Genomic DNA, 23,306 nt, shown 5'->3' on the forward strand with positions numbered 1-23,306 from the left:
ACGACTGAAGTGACTTAGCAGCAGCAGCAGCAACACCTCACAAGTAGGTTGAGAAAAATTCCAAGTAATACATCAAGTAGAACAGAATGATATGATGCAGATTTAAGAGTGAGTGAAGCTTTTTACTTGGCTCTACTCCATGGAAAGAGTGTTATATGCAGCCATAGGACTCAGCCAAAATGGCATGATTCCACAGTCCCACCTCTACCAAAATTGGCAGCAGTGGGTTGACACATAGTTCAACCAGTCAGCTCAGAAGATCCACGAGCAAAAGCACGCTGAGTTTCCCCATGCTTTGCACCTGAATCTGTCCAGCCAGTAGCAAAATCAACCCAAGTTTGGGCTGGCAAGGGGTTCAGCCTCGAAGAGTTAAGGAGAGTCAGTGTCCACCAGAAAACTCCAGGGGTCAGTACATCATTGTTCAAGACCATGTGCAGGAGCTAAAAGAGAGTTGCTTCCAACAACCAAGAGGAAAGGCAGTTCTGAGGAGAAAACCAGGGTCATTCTAAAGAAAGAAGTTTATGGGATTTGCCAGTCTTCTCTTGATCCGTGACAAAGCATGGCTTTTCAGTATCCAAATTAAAAGAGCAAAGGAAGCTGAGAGCAGAGTATGGAAAAGAAGGCGGAAAAGAGTCTGTATTACAGTACTTCACCAGAGAATATCTACAAATAAGCACGTGAAAACATGCTCCATCACTGTGATTAGGAAAAAGCAAATTAAAACCACAAGAGGGACTTCCCTGGTGGTCCAGTGGCTAAGATGCCACATTCCTAATGTAGGGTGCTTGGGTTCAATCCCTGTTCAGGGAACTAGATCCCACATGTTGCAACTAAGAGTCTACATGCCGCAACTAAGACCCAGCACAGCCAAATAAAGGAATAGTACATATTTTTTAAAAAACACAATGAGATTCAACTGTACATCAACTAGACTGCCTAAAATAAAAAGGAAGATGATACCAGATGTTAGTGAGGAGGATGTGGCACATCTAAGACTCCCATGTACCACTGGTGGGACTTTAAATAGCACTGCCGTTTTGGAAAACTGGCAGTTTCTTAAAAAGTTAAATATATACTTACCACATGACCCAGCAATTCCATTCCTAGGTAAAATGAAGCACATGTTCATACAATGACTTGTACGCCTGTGTTTTATAGCAGCTCTATTTGTAAAAACTAAACACTGGAAACAACCCAAAGACCCATCAATGGATGAGTGGATCAACCAATTTTGGTATATTCATACAATGGAATACTACTCAGCAATGAAAATGGATGAACTGTTAATACATTGTACAACTTGGATGAATCTCAAAATAATTATACTAAGTGAAGGAAGCCAGATAGAAAGATAATATACTCTGATTCCATTCACATGAAATTCTGGAAAATTAAGACTTATCTATAGTGATATCCGGAGAAGGCAATGGCAAGCCACTCCAGTACTCTTGCCTAGAAAATCCCATGGATGGAGGAGCCTGGTAGGCTGCAGTCTGTGGGGTCGCTAAGGGTCGGACACGACTGAGCGACTTCACTTTCACTTTCACTTTCACACATTGGAGAAGGAAATGGCAACCCACTCCAGTGTTCTTGCCTGGAGAATCCCAGGGAAGGGGGAGCCTGGTGGGCTTCCGTCTATGGGGTCACACAGAGTCGGACACGACTGAAGTGACTTAGCAGCAGCAGCAGCATAGTGATATCTGGGAAGGTTTGGGGGCGGGAGAAGAAGGGGACGACAGAGAATGACATGGCTGGATGGCATCACCGACTCGATGGACATGAGTTTGAGTGAACTCCAGGAGTTGGTGATGGACAGGGAGGCCTGGCGTGCTGTGATTCATGGGGTTGCAAAGAGTCAGACACAACTGAGCCACTGAACTGAACTAAATAGTGGTATCACATCAGTGCTTTCCTGGAGGTGGGAGTAGAGTGGGGACAGGCAGGAGGGAGAATTTACAAAGTAGCACAAGAGAACTTTTGGGAGTGATCCATATCTTGATTGTGGTGATGATTTCATGCATACATGCCTATGTTCAAAATCATTAAACTGTACACTTTAAATATGTACAGTTTATTGTATGTCTGTTACTTCAAAGTCAAAAAAGATGTAAACAGTATGTGGAGAACTTTAATAGAAAAGAGAAGAACTACAGTGACAATCGGGATATAAAGTAATGACAAGATTTGAGTGAAATTAATCCAGATAGATCTCCTGATCTAATCTTAAAAGGAAGTGATAAATAGGGTTGAAAGAAAGAACCAGTGATTAGGGGCTTTGAGGGGTAAATTAGGATCTGGCTATGCGAAGTACTAATCCTGAGTTATGGCAGAATTATTCATAACCCTGGGGGCTTCTCTTCTTGTGGGATGTAGGCTAACTTGCCTCATAGGCATTTGGGATCTCAGTTCTCCAACCCATGTCCCCTGCATTGCAAGGTGGATTCCTAACCAGGGATAACCAGAAACGTCCTCCTGTTGCAGAATTTTAATGTAGCTGAACTTGTATGTAATGCCTCTTAGTTTTCCTCTGGCACCTTGAGACTCCACCCTAATTCTGCCTTGAGGTCCTCCACAAAACCCTACTACTATGTCATCTGGTAAAGAGTATACTCAACACTGAAGAAGCACTGTGTTACTTGAGCAGCAAGGTAAGAAATGGATGAGAATGATGTTTTAAGAAGACTCTTCTATGATATGAATAATGCATGCTGAAGGAGTACGGAGGACAGGCAGTTCACAGTAGACTGAACTAATAAGAAAATAATCTGTCCTGTTGTCCAAGTGAGAGTTTGAGCTCCCTGAAGCAGAAGGATGGAGAGGAAAGGGACCTGTTTTAGGAATCAAAGGACACAGTTTCTAGTTCTAGTTCTGTCAAGCACAACCTTTGTGATTTTAGACAAACCACTTTGCTTCTCTGAACCTCTAGCTCCACCTGGAAAATGGAGATAGTAATATCTGTATGGCTTTCATTAAGACCTTTGAAACAAATGTCTCATTTTTTTAAGACTGGTTAAGTCCCATCACTTCATGGGAAATAGATGGAAAAACAGTGGAAACAGTGTCAGACTTTGTTTTTTTGGGCTCCAAAATCACTGCAGATGCTGATTGCAGCCATGAAATTAAAAGACGCTTGCTCCTTGGAAGGAAAGTTATGACCAACCTTGATAGTATATTAAAAAGCAGAGACATTACTTTGCCGACCAAGGTCCGTCTAGTCAAGGCAATGGTTTTTCCCGTGGTCATGTATGGATGTGAGAGTTGGACTGTGAAGAAAGCTGATCGCCGAAGAATCGATGCTTTTGAACTGTGGTGTTGGAGAAGACTCTTGAGAGTCCCTTATACTGCAAGGAGATCCAACCAGTCCATTCTAAAGGAGATCAATCCTGGATGTTCATTGGAGGGACTGATGCTAAAGCTGAAACTCCAATACTTTGGCCACCTCATGAGACGAGTTGACTCACTGGAAAAGACTCTGATACTGGGAAAGGTTGGGGGCGGGAGGAGAAGGGGACGACGGAGAATGAGATGGCTGGATGGCATCACCGACTCTGTGGACATGAGTTTGAGTGTACTCCGGGAGTTGGTGATGGACAGGGAGGCCTGGCGTGCTGTGATTCATGGGGTCGCGGAGAGTCGGACACGACTGAGCGACTGAACTGAACTGAACTGAACTGAACTGAAGATTCTTCTTGAGGCAAGCAATGAAGATCAACTCTGGCTCACTCACGTTAAAAACAAAGGGATGGGGACTTCGCTGGTGGTCCAGTGACCTCCCCCTCCCAATGCAAGGGGCCAAGGTTCAACCTGGTCCGGGAACTGGATCCCACATTCCACAACTCAGAGTTCTCATGCCACAACAAAGGCCTGGCACAGCCGAACAATTACATATAAAATTGAAACCCACAAAGGACACTGGAGTATCTCACTTAGAGTCTAAGGAAGATGTTTACCTATCAAGCCTCCAAAAGAGCCCATTCCAGGACACCTCCAGGAGTCTCAAAGGCAGGGACTGCTCTGCCATCACTATGACCCTAACCTCTCGCAGCTCCCAATCTGTCCGTGTCTGTCAGTCCTTAATTCCACATTCTGGGGGAGAGAGTCTTCTTGGCCCAGGCTGGGTCTCTTCTCCACTGCTGCATCGATCGGGTGTGTCAGGGGGCAGCATGGTATCATGATGCCATGACTTCTGGGCATCCCTGCCTCCCTGTGTATTAGAGACAGCTCCCAGAGAAAAGGTGAGTGCTGTGATTTGGATAGTCACCCAAGGAGGTCCCTGCTACACAAATACTTTACAATCAAAAAGCCTCTCAGCTTCTGATTCCGCGTAGTGGTTAGCATAATTGTGAATCTATAATAAGCCATTCATACCTTACTGATTTAAAAAAAGAAAAGATATACTGGGTGAAGTAAGTTAGAGAAAGACAAAAGATACAATATCACTTATATATGAAATCCATAAAAGAATACAAATTAACTTATTTAAAAAACAGAAGTAGAATCACAGATATAGAAAACAGACTTATGGTATCAGAGGGTAAAAGGGAAGAGGGATAAATTGGAAAATTGGGGTTGACATATATACACTCTATAAAATAGATAACTATTAAGAACCTACTGAGGAATTCTACTCAATACCCTGTAATGACCTTTACGGGAAAAAAAGTGGAGATATATATGTGTGTGTGTGTGTGTGTGTGTGTGTAACTGATTCACTTTACTGTATACCTGAAACTAACACAATAAATCAACTATTCTCCAATAAAAAAATTTTTTTTAAAGATTATTCTGACAGAAGTGGTCAGGTAGATTGAAATCAGAACTGCAGGCCTGGTGTTTTAGCTGAAAAGCACTGCCTTCATCAACGTGGGAGTGGCTACAGGAATATGTAGGAATATGGCTACAGGGATGGAGACTAAGAATCTGCAAAGCAGGAAGGGGCCACTGTGATAGACTGGACGTGGGAAGTAAATACAGGAGAGAAACCATAAATCATCTCTCTTACGAGCCTGGGAAAGGATGCCGTCCTCAGTAATTGCAGGCAGAGGAGTCCTGTCCTTTGCATGGGACGATGATGAGCTCACCTTTTAACACCCAAATGCCAGGTTGTCCCTGTGACCTTAGTGATGATGCTCCTGAGAGAAGTAGATCTGAGTGAGTAGAGGCCGACTGTCAGCCTGAAGGCCAAGTCTGATGCTTTGTCCCTTCCAGACTGTGAACCATACAAATAAGTAAGCTCCATGAGGAAATCAGAAAGAAGAACAAGTAGTCCATCTGCAAGATCTGACCAGAGTTGAAAAGTGAGATGAGACAAGAGAAAGGGAAAACTCAGAGAAGGGCACAGAAGAGAGCCCAGGCATGTTTGTTGAGCACTGCCTCCTGGGCACCGTCCTAAGTTCTAAATGAGATCCTTTGGGTGGCAGGCAAGAGAAACCTAGAAGGGGAGATCTGTTCTTAGGATCGCTGCCTGTTCCCTAGAATCCTGTGATAGGAAGAACATCTTGCTCCAGAAAGGAAATGAAACCACACACACACACACACACACACAAAATATTTCCTCATGCCCAGTGAGAACATTCCACCTCTTTTCTCCTTCGTGTGCATTTCCATCTCCCTCCCTCTCCCTCCTCCTCCCCTTTCCTCTTCCCGCTCCCACCTCTGTCCTGCCAAAATTTGCTCTTTTGGTTACCCCGTCCATAGGGCAGTGCTCCCAAGTTTTAAGCTTTCTCCTTTTCATAGACCAGCCAGACAGAGATTGAGGTTCCTTGTCTCAGTTCAGCACTCCTAAGAGAGAGAATTTAGTCAGTTGACTTAGTGGTGTGTACTCCTGGACAGATGAGTTGTGGTTAGTGGAACAAAATGTCTTAGCAGAAACATGGCTGTGTGCGGACTTCCCTGGTGGTCCAGTGGCTAAGACTCCACACTCCCAATGCAAGGGACACAGTTTGATCCCTGGTCAGGGAACTAGATCCCACATGTTGCAACTAAGGATCCTGCCTGTGGCAACTAAAGATCTTGCATGACACAATGAAGATTGAAAATCATGCTTGTGGCAGCTAAGACCTGGCACAGCCGAATAATAAATATTAAAGAAACGTGGCTGTGGAACACCCATTGTTGATGGCCGAAGGCAGTTGCCAGAGAGGCTGGGTAGACCGTCCTGTAAGGAGGCCCCTACAACTGTTTACATCTGCTCTTCAGCTCAACTCCCTGATATAGAGCTCATCTTCTCCATCTGGATAAGGAAACTCAGGCACAGGGACTTTCAGTAAGACACACAGGGTCACAGAGAGCGAGGGTCAGAACCAGTGCTCACACCCAGGCATATCCAGCGCCAGAGCCTCTTTTTTCCTGCCACTCTGCAGGTTTATTCAGTAGTGCAAAGCTGCTTTCCCTCTGCCAGTTTGGAATCCATGAAGTTATTTGTTTTCCAGGACAAGCAACTTAGAATAAGATTAGGCACTAGAGAAGAGATGGCTGGTTTAGTAGCAAGAAGAGTTAGGAAGTCTAATAATCACTAGTCATGAAAATAATGACTAACAGACACTATCTCACAGTTAACTGAGGGCTACTAAGTATTATGGGCTTCCCAGTTGGCTCAGTGGGTAAAGAATCCACCTGCAACGCAGGAGATGTGGGTTTGATCCCAGGGTTGGGAAGATCCCCTGGAGGAGGACATGGCAACCCACTCCAGTATTCTTGCTTGGAAAATCCCATGGACAGAGAACCCTGATGGGCTCCAGTCCATACGGTTGCAGAGAGTTGGACACGACTGAAGCGACTGAGCACACACACACTGAGTATTATGAATTAGCTCATTTAATTCTCACAACCAACTTATGAAGGTAAATAGTACTGTTATCTTGTTTTACAGATAAGGAAACTGAGGTACAGGCAGGTATCCACTCAAACAGCTAGTAAGAGGCAGAGCCAGGCCTCAGAGACTAAACTCCTAGCCTGGCCACAGTCCTGCTGCCAGCCCAGTGGAACCCAGGAGCAGGCCCACCAGAGGACCTGCCGTGGTTATTCCAGGCCGTTCACGTCTCCTGCCATCTGGCCTAATGGCTCGGCCCATTCTCAACTCTCTAAAGTTCTTTCCCTCTCACTGCAGGCGCTGGTGGAGAAGGAGCCCCTGAAGTCTGTCTTCAGCCCTGTGCTCCAGGAGGTCTTTATCACCATCGCTGACTTCAGGTGAGGCCCGCATCCCCCTGTGCATGCATCCTGCTTCCTCATTCAGGGCCAGCACCAGAGCCCACAGACGTGCTTCCTATTTTTAACTACTGAAAACTGTTTAGAAAGAGAAGGGGAAGTCAGATCCACGTTTCTGTGTAAGAAGTCGACTTTCACGTGTGCTCCCATCTGTATCTCAAAGACCTCTTAGAACCTCTGTGGAGCTCAGTTGTGTCCAGAGTGTATTCATTGTCAAGGTATTCCCATGTATGCTTCATGACAGCAGAAGTCCATGGCCTGAGAAATTTGGAAGGGCTGTCTGCTATTTACCTCTCTTAGAGATTAGTACGGCACATTAACTGATTGAAGGTCTCAAGAAGTCCTGTAGTTAAAAGGTTTTTAAACTTGGGTCTGCCCACCAGTCCCCAAACTCAAAACCAAAAACTAACAAGCATTCAGCACAACACACTTTGGAAAATTGTGGTTTGCTGTATCAGACTTTAGCTGGCTTCCTTCTGTGGTTGGACTGGAGGAAAGCCTGAGGAGTCACTCTTATGGGTTGGAGAGGGAAAGGAAGGGACCAGGTTGGAGGCTCTGAGCCTGAAACTCATCCTCTTAACCTTTGTAGGGTTTGTCCAGACAGACTGACAAACGTGCCATTGGTTTCCTCCATTAGAATGATATACCAAGCAGTCTCTCCTTCTCTTTGGGGTCACTTGGATTCCTACTTATTAACATCAAATCAGATTCTTCCCAGCTGGCTATTTTTCCCAAACTGTCTTTTTTTTTTAGTTACCAAGATGTCTACTTGCTGTTTGGTTCTGAAGATCGAGCTGACCTGTTCAGTCTTGTCACCAAAAGTGTAATCGCTCTGCCCTCTATCAAGACCCTTACCCATCCGCAGGAAATCATTCCAGGTGGATCCTGCAATTCAGAGGTAACTCACACCTTGCCAGAGTAACTCGCCAGCCACAGGGTCAGCTGATCTTGGCTTTTTGAAAGTACATTTGATTTTTTGGAACTCACCAAAAACTATTTAAGCAAAGTCTGGTGAATAAAATAGGTGGCGTAGCCAGGTGGTGAAATTGGCAAAGAATCTGCTTGCCACTGCAGAAGACAATAAAATAGGTTGTTAAATAGTTGTTTTTTTTATCCCACTTTATTTTGTCTTCTTCCCTTCATTCCTTCTTTTCCTGCTTTTGGCTTTACAATAAGACAGGAACGTTCATATGCCAAGTTTTTCAATAACATCTTATGGGAAAACCAAATGAACTTGTTAGCCAGCCCTATGCATCAGGTGGCCAGAGAGAGGCTTCCTGATGAGGTGACAGTTGCAGAGAGGGCGTGTGAACATCTCTGGAAGAAAAGCTTTCAAGCAGAGAAAAGAGGAAGGGAAGGGCCAAGACTGGATTTCTTTCTACAGCTGGTGAACTGGAAGGTGAAGCAGTTGCCAAAGGGGACTTTGTTCTCCTGGGTTTCAAGGTATCGGAAAGATTCACAAGTCAAGCTTTAAAAGTATGTTGATAACCCATAAGTAATTCTCACATGTAGTGAGAATCAGTTAACTGGATTCCCAGTAAGGCTGAGATGTCTATTTGAAATGAAGATTTAGTTTCACCTCGAGTCACATACTGCCTGCTAGTGCTTTACCCAAAGGTCCTTCACCTTTGAGTAAGGTCTAAGATAACCAGGAGAGCCTTAAAGTGTACAGTGTGGGAGAACTTCCCGTGGGGTCCTCACTAACCCTGTGCCTTTGCAGTGTCTTTACAGGCAGACATTTCAGGCGTTCGCTGAGATGCTCCAGAGTTTGGTGATAAAAGACCGACATTTGGAAAATCTTGACATCATTTTTAAGGTAAACAGGATATCATAAGAGAATGGGTGACTATTCCTATTAACTGGTGAAAGTGGAAGAAAAAAATATGGAAGGGTTAAGTTTTAGGAGGCAACATAGTAGGCGAGTATGGGCTTCCCTGGTGGCTCAGACGGTGAAAAATCTGCCTGCAATTCAAGAGACGCGGGTTTGATCTCTGGGTCAGGAAGATCCCCTGGAGTAGAAAATGGCAACCCACTCCAGTATTCTTACCTGGAAAATTCCATGGACAGAAGAGTCTGGTGGGCTACAGTCCATGGGTCGCAAAGAGTCAGACGTGACTGAGGAGCTAACACTTTCACTTTCACTTTATGTAATAGGTGAGTAACAGCTCTGCGTGTTGAGTCAGACTTGGGTTCAAATTCTGACTCTCTGCCATTCATTGGTTAAATACATTCAGCAAGGAATTTAATCTCGCAGTCTTCGCCTTTTTAAAATACTTATCTATTTATTTATGGCTGCACTGGGTCTTTGTTCTTCAAAGGCACAGGCTTTTTCCAGTTGTGGTGAGCGGGCCTACTCTGCGGTGCATTGAGGTGGCTTCTCTTGTTGCGAAGCACAGGCTCTAGGAACATGGACTCAAATAGTTGTGCCTCATGGGCCTAGTTGCCTCAAGGCATGTCAGATCTTCCAGGAGCAAAGATCAAACCTGTGTCCCCTGTTTTGGCAAGCAGGTTCTTAACCACTGAACAACCAAGGAAGTCTGTCTTCTCACCTTTAAATGGAGATAATAATTACTATGAGTATTGAATAAATGGCCTTCAAAAATGGTTTAAATGCTTGCTATAATTATTCCTTAAATTATTTTTGCTCATTTCTATAGAAGGGCTTCAATCAGTGATCAAGAGAACAGAGTCAGCCTCGTGAAGGAGTAAATAGGCAGCTGCCTACCAGGCAAGGTTGTTCATAGCCACCTGCCATCACCTGTACCCGTTCCAGTAGCTGCCATTTCACCAATAGGGTGTTATTCATTGGAGTGCATTCACTGCAGTTCAAGCGTCTTACTCTCTTTCTCCTTTTTAAGATGCAGCTATTCTAGAAAGGGATAACCCTTTAAACTATTATTAATTATTTGCACCTTTATACAGATGGATACTAATCTTTGCCACAAGAGACATTAACGTTATTTTTCATGCTTGTGCTCAGTTGCATCCAACTCTTTGTGACTCTGTGGACCGTGGCCTGCCAGGCTCCTCTGTCCATGGGATTTTTCCAGCAAGAATACTGGAGTGAGTTGCCATCTTCTCCTCCAGGTGATCTTCCCAACCCAGGGCTTGACCCAGTCCCCTACATCTCCAGCATTGGCAGGCGGGTTCTTTAGCACTGAGCCACCTGGGAAGCCATATGTTATTTCTCATCCCTCTTCTATTTTTACATCAACACTCCAGCCACGTTGGGTTTCTCTCGTTTACCTGGTTGTGCCTTGTACCTTCCTGCCTTCCTAGCTTAATTCAAGCCATTTCTTCTATCTGAAATGCCACCCTTTTTGTGAAGTTCCTCCTCCATGAATCCTTCCCTACTGTTTAAGGCAGATACAATTTCCCATTCTCAGTTCAGTTCAGTTCAGATGCTCAGTCGTGTCAGACTCTGCGACCCCACGGACTGCAGCATGCCAGACCTCCCTGTCCATTGCCAGTTTCTGGAGTTTACTCAAACTCATGTCCATTGAGTCCGTGATGCCATCCAACCATCTTATCCTCTGTCGTCTCCTTCTCCTCCTGCCTTCAATCTTTCCCAGCATCAGGGTCTTTTCAAATGAGTCAGTTCTTCCAGTCAGGTGGCCAAAGTATTGGAGTTTCACCTTTAGCATCAGTCCTTCCAATGAATGCTCAGGACTGATCTCCTTTAGGATTGACTGGTCGGATCTCCTTGCAGTCCAAGGGACTCTCAAGAGTCTTCTCCAGCACCACAGTTCAAAAGCATCAATTCATCAGTGCTCAGCCTTCTTTATAGTCCAACTCTCACATCCATACGTGACCACTGGAAAAACCATAGCTTTGACTAGACAGACCTTTGTTGGCAAAGTAATGTCTCTGCTTTTTAATTTGCTGTCTAGGTTGGTCATAACTTTTCTTCCAAGGAGCAAGCTTCTTTTAATTTCATGGCTGCAGTCATCATCTGCAGTGATTTTGGAGCCGAAAAAAGTAAAGCCTGTCACTGTTTCCCTCGTTTCCCCATCTATTTGCCATGAACTGATGGCACCAGATGCCATAATTTTCATTTTCTGAATGTTGAGCTTTAAGCCAACTTTTTCACTCTCCTCTTCCACTTTCATCAAGAGGTTCTTTAGTTCCTCTTTGCTTTCTGCCATAAGGGTGGTGTCATCTGCATATCTGAGGTTATTGATATTTCTGTCGGCAATCTTGATTCCAGCTTGTGCTTCATTCAACCCAGCATTTCTCATGATGTACTCTGGAGAAGGAAATGGCAACCCACTCCAGTGTTCTTGCCGGGAGAATCCCAGGGATGGGGGAGCCTGGTGGGCTGCCGTCTATGGGGTCGCACAGAGTCGGACACGACTGAAGCGACTTAGCAGCAGCACTCTGCATATAAGTTAAATAAGCAGGGTGACAATATACAGCCTTGACGTACTCCTTTCTCTATTTGGAACCAGTCTGTTTTTCCATGTCCAGTTCTAACTGTTACTTCCTGACCTGCATACAGATTTCTCAAGAGTCAGATCAGGTGGTCTGGTATTCCCATCTCCTGAAGAATTTTCCAGTTTGTTGTGATCCACACAGTCAAAGGCTTTGGCATAGTCAGTAAAGCAGAAGTAGATGTTTTTCTGGAACTCTCTTGCTTTTTCCATGATCCAGCAGATGTTGGCAATTTGATCTCTGGTTCCTCTGCCTTTTCTAAATCCAACTTGAACATCTGGAATTTCTCAGTTCACATACTGTTGAAGCCTGGTTTGGAGAATTTTGAGCATGACTTTACTAGCATGTGAAATGAGTGCAATTGTGCAGTAGTTTGAGCATTCTTTGGCATTGCCTTTCTTTGGGGTTGGAAAGAAAACTGACCTTTTCCAGTCCTGTGGCCATTGCTGAGTTTTCCAAATTTGCTGGCATATTGAGGGCAGCACTTTCACAGCATCATCTTTTAGGATTTGAAATAGCTCAACTGGAATTCCTTCACCTCCACTAGTTTTGTTCATAGTGATACTTTCTAATGCCCACTTGACTTCGCATTTCAGCATGTCTGGCTCTAGGTTGGTGATTCAGGCAGATGCAATTTCCTGTCCTCAAAGCTCCTTAATAGCACATTATTTTCTTTCTTTCCTAAATAGATTTCATAAGGCTAAAAACACACAGAAGTAGAGAATAAATAATTGAAGAAAGTTGGGTGAAGAAAAAATAAAGTCTAGAATATAAGCACCAATAGAAGCTGGACCACCTGACTCCCTAGATCTTTGTGGTTGTTTGTCTTCCCACTACTTTCATTTGCAACTAGAGCTGTTTTGTCATTTAAGAATATGTTTTCAGACGTTGTAGTGACATGTGGCAGACTTCCCAGAAGGCACAGTGACAGGCCAGTGCAAGAGAGACAGGAGATGCAGGTTCAGTCCGTGGACTGGGACGATGTCCTATAGCAGGAAATGGCAATCCACTCAGTATTCTTGTCTGGAAATTCCATGACCAGAGGAGTCTGGCAGGCCACAGTCCATGGAGTCGCACAGAGCTGAACATGACTTAGCGACTGAGCGTGCATGCACAAAGTTACATGTGGGACTTTTCCCTCCACACTTCTTCCAAAAGAATATGGTATTATTGCAGATCTTCCTGATAAACCATTTTTTTTAATGTAAAAAGTTAGTTTCAGGTTTTCCATTTATACTCTGTAAAAGCAAATTGAATGCCTCCTGTTATGCATAAATATCTTAAGTGCTAAGATTTTCTAGGATTATAATAGAAAACCAGTTCTATCAGAAAGTCTTTGGGTACCTATTAGAGAAATTAAACAATGTTAGTAAAATATGAGCTCATGACTTTTGGATTATTTTCCTAGATCAAGCTGCTTAACTATTTATTTTTCACAGCACATGGATCCCTGGTTACAGTCAGACAAAGGCCATGAACGGGAACGGGGCGCAGCCAGCATGACTCAAGTTCTGAAGTGTTTATTCAAACATCTCAGCCTGCAAGTAAGTTGACCTCCAGTTGAAGATGGAGGATCCAGAGCTATCCTTTTAACTGCCCAGTTACCCTCCTATTTATGGCTCCCCAGACTGGTGACTTCTTGGTGCTCATGTAATAACATTTGGCATTATTCACTTACCTGCTCCTCTCCCCTAAGTGAGCAGCTTGAGGCCAGGTACTGTGTTTAGTAATCTTGCATACCCAAGGGGATGCACAAGAGTTTGAAGCAGTAAAGTGTTCAGTTCAGTGTAGCAGGCAAATATAAGTATGTAAGTCAATTTAAATATCTCCCGGGATCTCAGAGAAAATGGTTCTACAATACCTCTTTTTAAATCCTCTCATTTCCCTTTTGCACTCTCACTTTCTACTTGTTTTGAATTCTCTCCCATAATTCCTGAAAAGAATTCCCCAAATTCAGATCCTCTTTCCTAACCTGTTCCTTTCTGTCATCTACAAAATCTCTTTCTTCTTTCCTCAGTGGATCTTCTCCACACTGGAGTCTCTTCTGTTCTCCACCCACCATTTCTCCAGTCTGCATAGTAAGGCCCAGGAATCGGAAGAGAAGTGGGGGAAGAGTAGGAATAGTAGGTCTTTATGAGAATTCCCCAGAGAATTTACCATTGATGTGAATATTCTAACAATCAAAAGAACAGCATGCCACTACCTTTCTTATTTCTCCCTTTGAAAACACATCCAAACTTGCCACCTCCTTACTGAAGCTCAGCCCCTCAAACGAAGCTTCTCCCTTTGTTCTCTGTTTAGTCAAAGAGAGCACATGACTTCTGGCCATCACTGACTACCTTATTATTCTGTGCTCACTGGCTACCCTATTGTTGACCACAATGCATGCTTCTCCCTCAAACTCTAATTTTAGCTGCAGACTAAAGACAAGAGTTTCAAATGACTTCTTCCTATACATAATCTCCCCCTAGGCTCGGCAGAACCTCCTCAGCATTTTCTTCCTGGCAAGAAATGCCAATGTCAGGGTGCTTAACTTAGGTGCCCGAGGGGTCTGTGAACATCTGGGAAGTTCTATGCAGAATTTTGTGTGGTGCAGTCTTCTGGATTTTTCTGAGGAAGGTTCACTGTTTGTGTCCCCAGTGCCAGTCCAAGTGCCTTATCCGTAAGTGCTATAGTCATAACCAGTACCTGGCACATAATGGATATGAATGAATCAAGAGTTTGTTGATTGAATGAATGAACATATTATCAGAGAATGAAAGATCTTACACAGTTTGCATATGTATTTCTCTGTTTAGTGTACATAGGTTGTAGAAGCTGTTGTTTCCACTATCTCAGTATATTTTTCTGAAAAGCCACAGTGGGAATTTCTTTCTGCCTCAATCCTAGGAACAGTCGTGCTGCCTCTGTATGGCTATTTGCTTCTCGCATCATGGACAGTGTGAATCGTAGTAGGTGCATTCCTCTGCGTGAACCCTGAGAAAGTTTGAAGCCTAGCTCTGTGGCCTAGTTTGAGCAAAAGATGATTATGCATTCTGCATGCTAACAAAATCCTTAACTTCATTTATCTTTTCTGCCTTCATTTTTTTTTTATTGGTCCCACTTGCTTCACTATTTATTTTAAATTGTATTTCTTTTTCTGATAGGTTTTGACCAGCTACTTGACTTTTTTTCCATAATATGGTAAAATATCTATAAATAAAAATTTTAAATATTGTCAATTGGTGTATCTCAACTTTGTATCTGACTTTTTCACTTAGCAAATTGCACATATTCCTGAAAAAAGGGAACAGTGAAAGTCAGTCACTCAGTTGTGTCTGACTGTGATCCCATGGAGTGCAGACTGCCATGCTTCTCTGTCCGTGGAATTCTCCAAGCAAGAGTGCTGGAGAGGGGTGCCATTTCCTTCTCCAGAGGATCTGCCTGATCCAGGGATTGAACCCAGGGATTGAATCTTCACTGAATCTTCATTGCAGGAGGATTCTTTACCATTTGAACCACCAATGCTAATTTATTCCCCACTTACTTTAAATTCTTGGGATACTTGTTTCCTAATGGTTGTATTCATAGTTGCTGTTCAGTCACTCTGTTGTGTCTACTCTTTGTGACCCCATGAACTACAGCACGCCAGGCTTCCCTGTCCTTCTCCCTCTCCCAGAGCTTGATCAAACTCATGTCCAATGAGTAGGTGATGCCATCCAACCATCTCGTCCTCTGTCACCCCCTTCTTCTGCCTTCAGTCTTTCCTAGCATCAGAGTCTTTTGTAATAAGTCGGCTCTTCACATCAGGTAGCCAAAGTATTAGAGTTTCAGCTTCAGCATCAGGCCTTCCAATGCATATTCAGAACTGATTTCCTTTAGTATTGACTGGTTTCATCTCCTTGCTGTCCAGGGGACTCTCAAGAGTCTTCCCCAATACCACAGTGCAAAAGCATCAATCTTTCAGTGCTCAGCCTTCTTTATGGTCCAACTCTTACATCCATACTTGACTACCAGAAAAACGATAGCTTTGACTAGACAGACCTTTGTCGGCACAGTAATGTCTGCTTTTTAATATGCTGTCTAGGTTGGTCATAACTTTTCTTCCAAGGAGCAAGCTTCTTTTAATTTCACAGCTGCAGTCACCATCTGCAGTGATTTTGGAGCCGAAGAAAGTAAAGCCTATCACTGTTTCCATTGTTTCCCCATCTATTTGCCATGAAATGATGGCACCAGATGCCATGATTTTCGTTTTTTGAATCTTAAGTTTCAAGTCAGCTTTTTCACTCTCCTCTTTCACTTTCATCAAGAGGCTCTTTAGTTCCTCTTTGCTTTCTGCCATAAGGATGGTGTCATCTGCATATCTGAGGTTATTGATATTTCTCCCGGAAATCTTGATTCTAGCTTGTGCTTCATCGAGCCAAGCATTTCACATGATGTACTCTGCATATAAGTTAAATAAGCAGGGTGACAGTATACAGCCTTGATGTACTCCTTTCCCTATTTGGAACCAGTCTGTTGTTCCCTGTCCAGTTCTAACTGTTGCTTCCTGACCTGCATATAGGTTTCTCAAGAGGCAGGTCAGGTGGTCTGGTATTCCCATCTCTTGAAGAATTTTCCAGTTTGTTGTGGTCCACACAGTCAAAGGCTTTGGCATAGTCAGTAAAGCAGAAGTAGATGTTTTTCTGGAACTCTCTTGCTTTTTTGATGATCCGACAGATGTTGGCAATTTGATTTCTGGTTCCTCTGCCTTTTCTAAATCCAGCTTGAACATCTGGAATTTCTCAGTTCACATACTGTCGAAGCCTGGCTTGGAGAATTTTGAACATTAATCTTTGCTAGCATGTGAGATGAGTGCAACTGTATGGTAGTTTGAGCATTCTTTGGCATTGCCTTTCTTTGGGATTGGAATGAAAACTGACCTTTTCCAGTCCTGTGGCCACTGCTGAGTTTCCAAATTTGCTGGCATATTGTGGGCAGCACTTTCACAGCATCATTTTTTAGGATTTGAAATAGCTCAACTGGAATTCCTTCACCTGCACTAGTTTTGTTCATAGTGATACTTCCTAAGGCCCACTTGACTTCGCATTCTAGGATGTCTGGCTCTTGATGAGTGATCACACTGAGATTATCTGATTTGTGAAGATCTTTTTTGTATGGTTCTTCTGTATATTCTTGTCAACTCCTTTATTCTTTATTCTTGTCCTTTATTGTGCCCATCCTTGCTAGAAATGTTCCCTTGGTATCTCTAATTTTCTTGAAGAGATCGCTGGTCTTTCCCATTCTGTTGTTTTCCTCTGTTTCTTTGCATTGATCACTGAGGAAGGCTTTCTTATCTCTCCTTGCTATTCTTTGGAATTCTGCATTCAGATGAGTATATCTTTCCTTTTTTCCTTTGCCTTTTCACAGTTATTTGTCAGGCCTCCTCAGACAACCGTGTTGCCTTTTTGCTTTTCTTTTTCTTGGGGGTGGTTTTGATCACCGCCTCCTGTACAGTGTTATAAATCTCCATCCATATTTCTTCATGCACTCTGCCTATCAGATCTAATCCCTTGAATCTATTTGTCACTTCCACTGTATAATTGTAAGGGATTTGATTTAGGTCATACCTGAATGGCCTAGTCATAGTTTCTTCAATTTAAGTCTGAATTTGGCAATAAGGAGTTCCTAATCTGGGCCACAGTCAGCTCTTGGTCTTGTCTTTACTGACCAGATGAGCTTCTCCATCTTTGGCTGCAGAGAATATAATCAGTCTGATTGCAGTGTTCACCATCTGGTGATGTCCATGTGTGGAGTCGTCTCTTGTGTTTTTGGAAGAGGGTGTTTGCTATGACCAGTGCGTTCCCTCTGACAAAACATGGTCCACCGGAGAAGGGAATGGCAAACCACTTCAGCATTCTTGTCTTGAGAACCCCATGAACAGTATAGTTCATATTGCTATTGGCAATTATTTTGAATATGTGGTCTTTAAAAACCATGCTAGAGGGACTTCTCTGGTGGTCCAGTGATTGAGGCCACCTTCAAGAGCAGGGGACACTGATTCCCTCTCCAGTTGGGGAACTGTGATACCACATGCCCCAGGGCAACTAAGCCTGTAAGCCGCAAGTACTGACCCGGAGAGCCGCAACTAGAGAGAAGCCTGTGCACAACAGAAGATCCCGCATGCCGCAGCTAAGACCCAAGGCAGCCCAAAACAAACAAATATTTAAAAAGAAAAAAGTAATGAAATCAGTGCTAGAATGAACATCTTTATACACGAAGCATTTTTCAGGTTGCTTACTTAAATTAGAATTTGTCCTATGTAATAGCATCTGCTGGATGTATTGTATCTATACATGTTAAATGTTATCCCAGAAGATCCAAGGGCTGGATATAACACTGGCCCTTCTCTTGAGCAGGAGGTTCCAGGAGAATTACTTCTACAGTTGAAGTCTGAGGCACCAAATGCACATGCAGTCTAATGGTATTTTTCTTTTGCTTCCTAATCAGCTTCCAGTGCAATTCCAAAGACTTGGACACCTGGTGGCTCAGATGGCTCTACTGTGTGGGGACCCGCTGAAAGAGGTGGCCGAGGAGGCTGCAGAGGGCATGCACTACCTGCTGCACATCACCCTGAGGCTGAAGTGTAAGGCACTGCTGGAGGCAGTGAGGCCCTGAGTCAGTTCTCCAGCTTAGCACAAAAAGCACCAGGCCTCCTTGTGCCCTCACTGCCCACATTCTAGAAAGACTTTTACCCTGGTTCATAGAGAGAAGGGTACCCCGTCCCTCGGCAAAGATAGAGCCACACTGACTTAATAATTAGAAGGATAACACTGGATCAGACCCATCAGCATCAGCCATGTGCATGACCGTGGAGTTGGAGTAGAAAACATGTGGCCCTGTGGACAAGCTGGAGTAATTAGTTTAGTTGGAAGTAGAGGAAGTTCTTGCCATCCTTTGGGCCTGCCTTTATGTGTTTATCCCAGAAACGTTTACTGAGTCCTTACTCAGGTCTAACCATAACCAGAAAATACGTGGTCCAATCCTTATGTGGGCTCCACAGGTAGCACAGTGGTAAAGAATCTGCCTGCCAATGTAGGAGATGCAAGAGACATGGATTTGATCTCTGGGTCAGGAAGATCCCTTGGAGCAGAAAATGGCAACCCACTCCAATATTTTTGCCTAGAAAATGCCATGGACAGAGGAGCCTGGTGGGCTATAGTCCGTGGGGTTGCAAAGAGTTGGATACAACTAAGCACACACACACAATCCTTAGATGTAACACACGATCTAGTGGGGGCATCAGAGAATCAGAGGGTCAACAAATAACTGTTTTATAAACATTTGACTGCTATGAAGGGAAATTACAGAGGCTATGAGTAAGGATCAAATCTAGTTGTGGGGTTCAGAAACAGCCTCTGAAGATAACCTAAAAAATAACATTTAGTCAGGTGAAGTGATAAGAAGAGTGTATTAGGCAGAAGGAACAATGTGAGCAAGGACACCCAGCAGGTATGAGCTTGGGGAGTTTGAATAACAAAGAGAGGGCCATGGTGGTCAAGGAGTGAATCACCGATCCCCACAGTTGGAAGAAACTTCACAAGATATCTAACCCAGACTTCCCCCAGTGTTGAGTCTGAGTCTATTCTATCCCTGCCAAGCAGTTGCCCTGCCTGGGCTTGCTTATACCAAGGACAACATAGTGCGCTACTTACCAAAGCAGCAGTCTCATTTCTGGGCAGCTCTGAGTATGAGCTTTGTCTGCCGAGACATAGAGCCACGGGAACACAGCTGGTTGTTCATTCAGCAAATATTATGAAGCACTTCTTGTTCGAGGGATGCGTTGGTGAGTAAGACAGGCAAGGTCCAATCCTGCAAAGAGCTTATAGTTGGAGAAACAGTATCCTCAACCATGGGTTCAAATACTTCCTATAGATCAACCATGGGCTCAGATACTTCCTGTAGATCAACCATAGGCTTCGATACTTCCTAGAGATCAACCATGAGCTCAGATACTTCCTAGAGATAAATTTCCAGTGAAGATGAGTCACAGTAAAACAGGAGGAAAACAAAACACTGTTAGGGCATCTTGGCAGACTCAGTATCAGCAAAACTAGACACATAGACAGTTCTGATTGCATAACTATCAAACTCAGTACAAAACTGTGTAAATTTTTGTGGAGATCTAAGCTTCATAGGGGAGAAGGCAATGGCACCCCACTCCAGTACTCTTGCCTGGAAAATCCCATGGATGGAGGAGCCTGGTAGTCTGCAGTCCATGGGGTCACTAAGAGTCGGACACGACTGAGCGACTTCACTTTCACTTTTCACTTTCATGCATTGGAGAATGAAATGGCAGCCCACTCCAGTGTTCTTGCCTGGAGAATCCCAAGGACAGTGGAGCCTGGTGGGCTGCCGTCTGTGGAGTCGCACAGAGTCGGACACGACTGAAGCGACTTAGCAGCAACAGCAAGCTTCATAGGAAGACCCCTCAAAAGTCCTCACCAATGGGTAAATAAATGGTTTAACTTGCCTCGTTTGTATTCCCAAATCACTCAAAAGCTCTTACAAAGAGTTCTTCTCTTTTCTTTCAGCTCTTTTTATATATTGCTCCTCCACAAAAGAGAAGCAAATCAGATTAACACACATTCCTTCCCCCATTTTTTTGGGAGGGAGTGTAAAAAGTAAAAATGAGCATTTTTACTCAAGTGAAATAGACAAAAATAAGACTGGGGATCCACTTCAACCTGAAGATCAACCAGACTTGCAAAATCAAGAAAAAGGAAATAAGTCAGAAAGTATTAAAATGTTATATTATTTTCTCAGGTATCACTTACGACAGGAAAAATCACCAGAGCTTGAAAAGAGCAGTGAAAAAATGTCGAGAACTCCTAGAACTCTACAATATTAAGCAGTTCTATAGTTGTCCCTTCAGAATTGCCCAGGTAATCAGAAAGGCTAAAATTTTAAAGACAGCTTGAAATGTTGGAGAGGATGGGAAACAACCAGAAGTCTTATACATTTATTCATGGGAATGTGAAATGATAAAACCACTTTGGGAAAAGATCTGTTAAGTTCAGTTCAGTTCAGTCACTCAGTTGTGTCTGACTCTTTGCGACTGCATGAATCACAGCACGCCAGTAGTCATGTATGGATGTGAGAGTTGGGACTATAAAGAAAACTGAGCACTGAAGAATTGATGCTTTTGAACTATGGTGTCGGAGAAGACTCTTGAGAGTCCCTTGGACTGCCAGGAGATCCAACCAGTTCATCCTAAAGGAAATCAGTCCTGAATATTCATTGGAAGGACTGATGCTGAAGCTGAAACTCCAATACTTTGGCCACCTAATGTGAAGAACTGACTCATTGGAAAAGACCCTGATGCTGGGAAAGATTGAAGACAGGAGGAGAAGGGGACGACAGAGGATGAGATGGTTGGATGGCATCGCTGACTCAATGGACATGAGTTTGAGTGAGTAAGCTCCGGAAGTTGATGTACCCTGGCATGCTACATGGGATTGCAAAGAGTCAGACACAACTAAGCAACTGAATTGAACTGAAAGTACAATGAGAAGCAGAATGGCACATTATTTTAATAAATCATCTCCAAATTATTCTAGCTAGGCTTGGGTCCCTGTCAGCCATAGAGCATTAGGGCCTTTCCTTAATTCCTATTTCTATAAAAGTATCATGTGTCACTGTTTCTGAGGATCTCAGTAATCAAGCATTTTTACCTTTGGCCATGATCCACAGCTTGCAGGATCTTGGTTCCTCAACCAGGAATCAAACATGTGCTCCCTGCAGTGGAAGCACAGAGTCCTAACCACCCGACTGTCAGGGAAGTCAGTACAAGCTTCTTTCCAAAAGTCAGAGTTATAAGAAACCATGCGAAGTCCCTTGGGACACTGGGTTGCTTCCAATTTTTCACTTCTGTAAACAGTATAGAACTAAAGAGCCCTGAACGTCTTTGTATGCTTTTCTGATTGTTGACTTAGAATTGTTCCTTGTTCAGGACTCTTCCTGTTAAACCATCCATCTTGAAAGTTCATTTTCCCTAAATCATCTCAGGTCTTCGAAGTTTTTCTCAATTCCAACGAGCTCTACCAGTTTGTAATGGCTACACTGGATGGCCTGAAAAAGCTGAAACATCCCCACATGCAGTGGTCAGCTGGGGAATTGCTGATAGCATTGGTGAAGAATGCACAGTCCCGGTTTGAGAAGGTAAACCACTCAGTTTGGACATTTCCCAAGTTTAAAATGCAGGCAGAGACCTGTCCCCACCTACAGATGCTAAGGTCTCTCCTGCTGTTCCTATTCAGCAGAATACAACTGAGAACAACCACTGAAGGGACCATGGTCAAAGCCTTAGCTGTTTAGTTAGTTCTGAAAAAGCATGCATCCAACAAGCATATACAACCACTGTGTATGCAACTAGGGATGGCAGTTTGTTTGTTTTTTAATCTGAGGTATGGCCCCCATTTTCCAAAAGATTGTAGTTTATTTGGGAAAATATAACATACACGAGAATGGTAACTCCAGTTTAGATCCTCATTCAGGTTAGTTAAAGGTACCAAAATTTTAAAAATCAAGCCATCAGTGATCCTAGAAGGAGGCTAACTTAGTAAATTTAAAATCAAGAGAATTTATTTTAATGAAATTGATACATGAAGAAATAACAGTATGGTTATATCATCTATAAATGTGGAAGGACATACTGGAAGAGATAAAATGGATGAAAGTAGTTGTCTCTGGAGTGTGTACCTGGGAAATAGGCCAGAGAGAGCCTTGAATACCACTGGACTTTTAAAACTGTGTGCATGTTGCACTTTGATAAAAATAAAAATAATTTAAAAATTATGAAAACCCATTTTTTAATCTACTAAAATAGCAAAGATATAAAAAATCAGTACTATTTTGGAAGATGGTAAAATGGGCATTTGCATCTTTTGGGTGCTTTCAGCTGTTAAAAAAAAAATTTGTGAGAAACTTATACAAAGGGTTTATCACATCATATATTAAGAAGTCTGGAAGTAGGGTATATTTTCTAGGATCGATCCAGCAACTCAACAGCTTTGTAAGAGATATAGCAGTTTTTCCATCATTCCCACTTAATCGGTTCATATATTCATAAGTAAGACAGCCACCATAATTTCCAACTCTCTAAGTAGATAAGACTACCCAGCAAAGAAGAGCGAGGTTGCCTTCCTTTAATCAGAGAGAAAAGTCTTTTCTAGAAGCCCGCAGCTGATTTTCATTGGCCAGAATGCCATCATATGCCCATCCTCAAACCGTTTCTGGCAGCTGGTGGTAAGAATGGCTATTTTATATAAGGCTACTGAGAACTGCCTTTTGAAAAGCTGACATTTTCATGGTGACCTTAAGCCACAAGTCTAGGAGCAGGAAGAGCAGTCCAAGCAGAGAAATGGATCAAGCCCACTGGCTCTTGTTTACTTTACCTGAATATGATAAACTTCTGCAGGAGGAAGGCAGCTATGACTCCCCTACCATTCTCAGAGCCAGAGGGGGGAAAAACCAGCCTCCTTCCAGTTTTTATTAGTTTGTCTTATTATGAAACCAATACATAATCTTTAAGGAAAAATTAGAAAAAAATATATAAGCAAAAATGTAAATATCCCATCACTCAAAGACACATTAATATGTTTGGATATATGTTTTTCCAAATCCTTTTATGTGCATATACATTCATACAG

At 43.2% G+C, this 23,306-nt stretch overlaps 1 protein-coding gene across 1 annotated transcript in view; it reads left to right on the forward strand.

The window, feature by feature from the left end:
- MROH8 (maestro heat like repeat family member 8) overlaps positions 1-23,306 on the forward strand; it is a 39,048-nt gene that overhangs the window by 10,644 nt on the left and 5,098 nt on the right. Inside the window, exons 4-10 of the mRNA XM_055437056.2 lie at positions 7,109-7,188; positions 7,960-8,104; positions 8,927-9,022; positions 13,077-13,181; positions 18,106-18,241; positions 20,422-20,540; positions 21,664-21,816. Coding sequence (XP_055293031.2) covers positions 7,109-7,188; positions 7,960-8,104; positions 8,927-9,022; positions 13,077-13,181; positions 18,106-18,241; positions 20,422-20,540; positions 21,664-21,816 — 834 coding nt within the window. The remainder of the gene's footprint in view (positions 1-7,108; positions 7,189-7,959; positions 8,105-8,926; positions 9,023-13,076; positions 13,182-18,105; positions 18,242-20,421; positions 20,541-21,663; positions 21,817-23,306) is intronic.

The sequence above is a fragment of the Moschus berezovskii genome, chromosome 15, assembly GCF_049115385.1.
Source record: "Moschus berezovskii isolate FMDL1 chromosome 15, NW_MosBer_1.0, whole genome shotgun sequence".
NCBI classification, from domain to species: Eukaryota; Metazoa; Chordata; class Mammalia; order Artiodactyla; family Moschidae; genus Moschus; species Moschus berezovskii.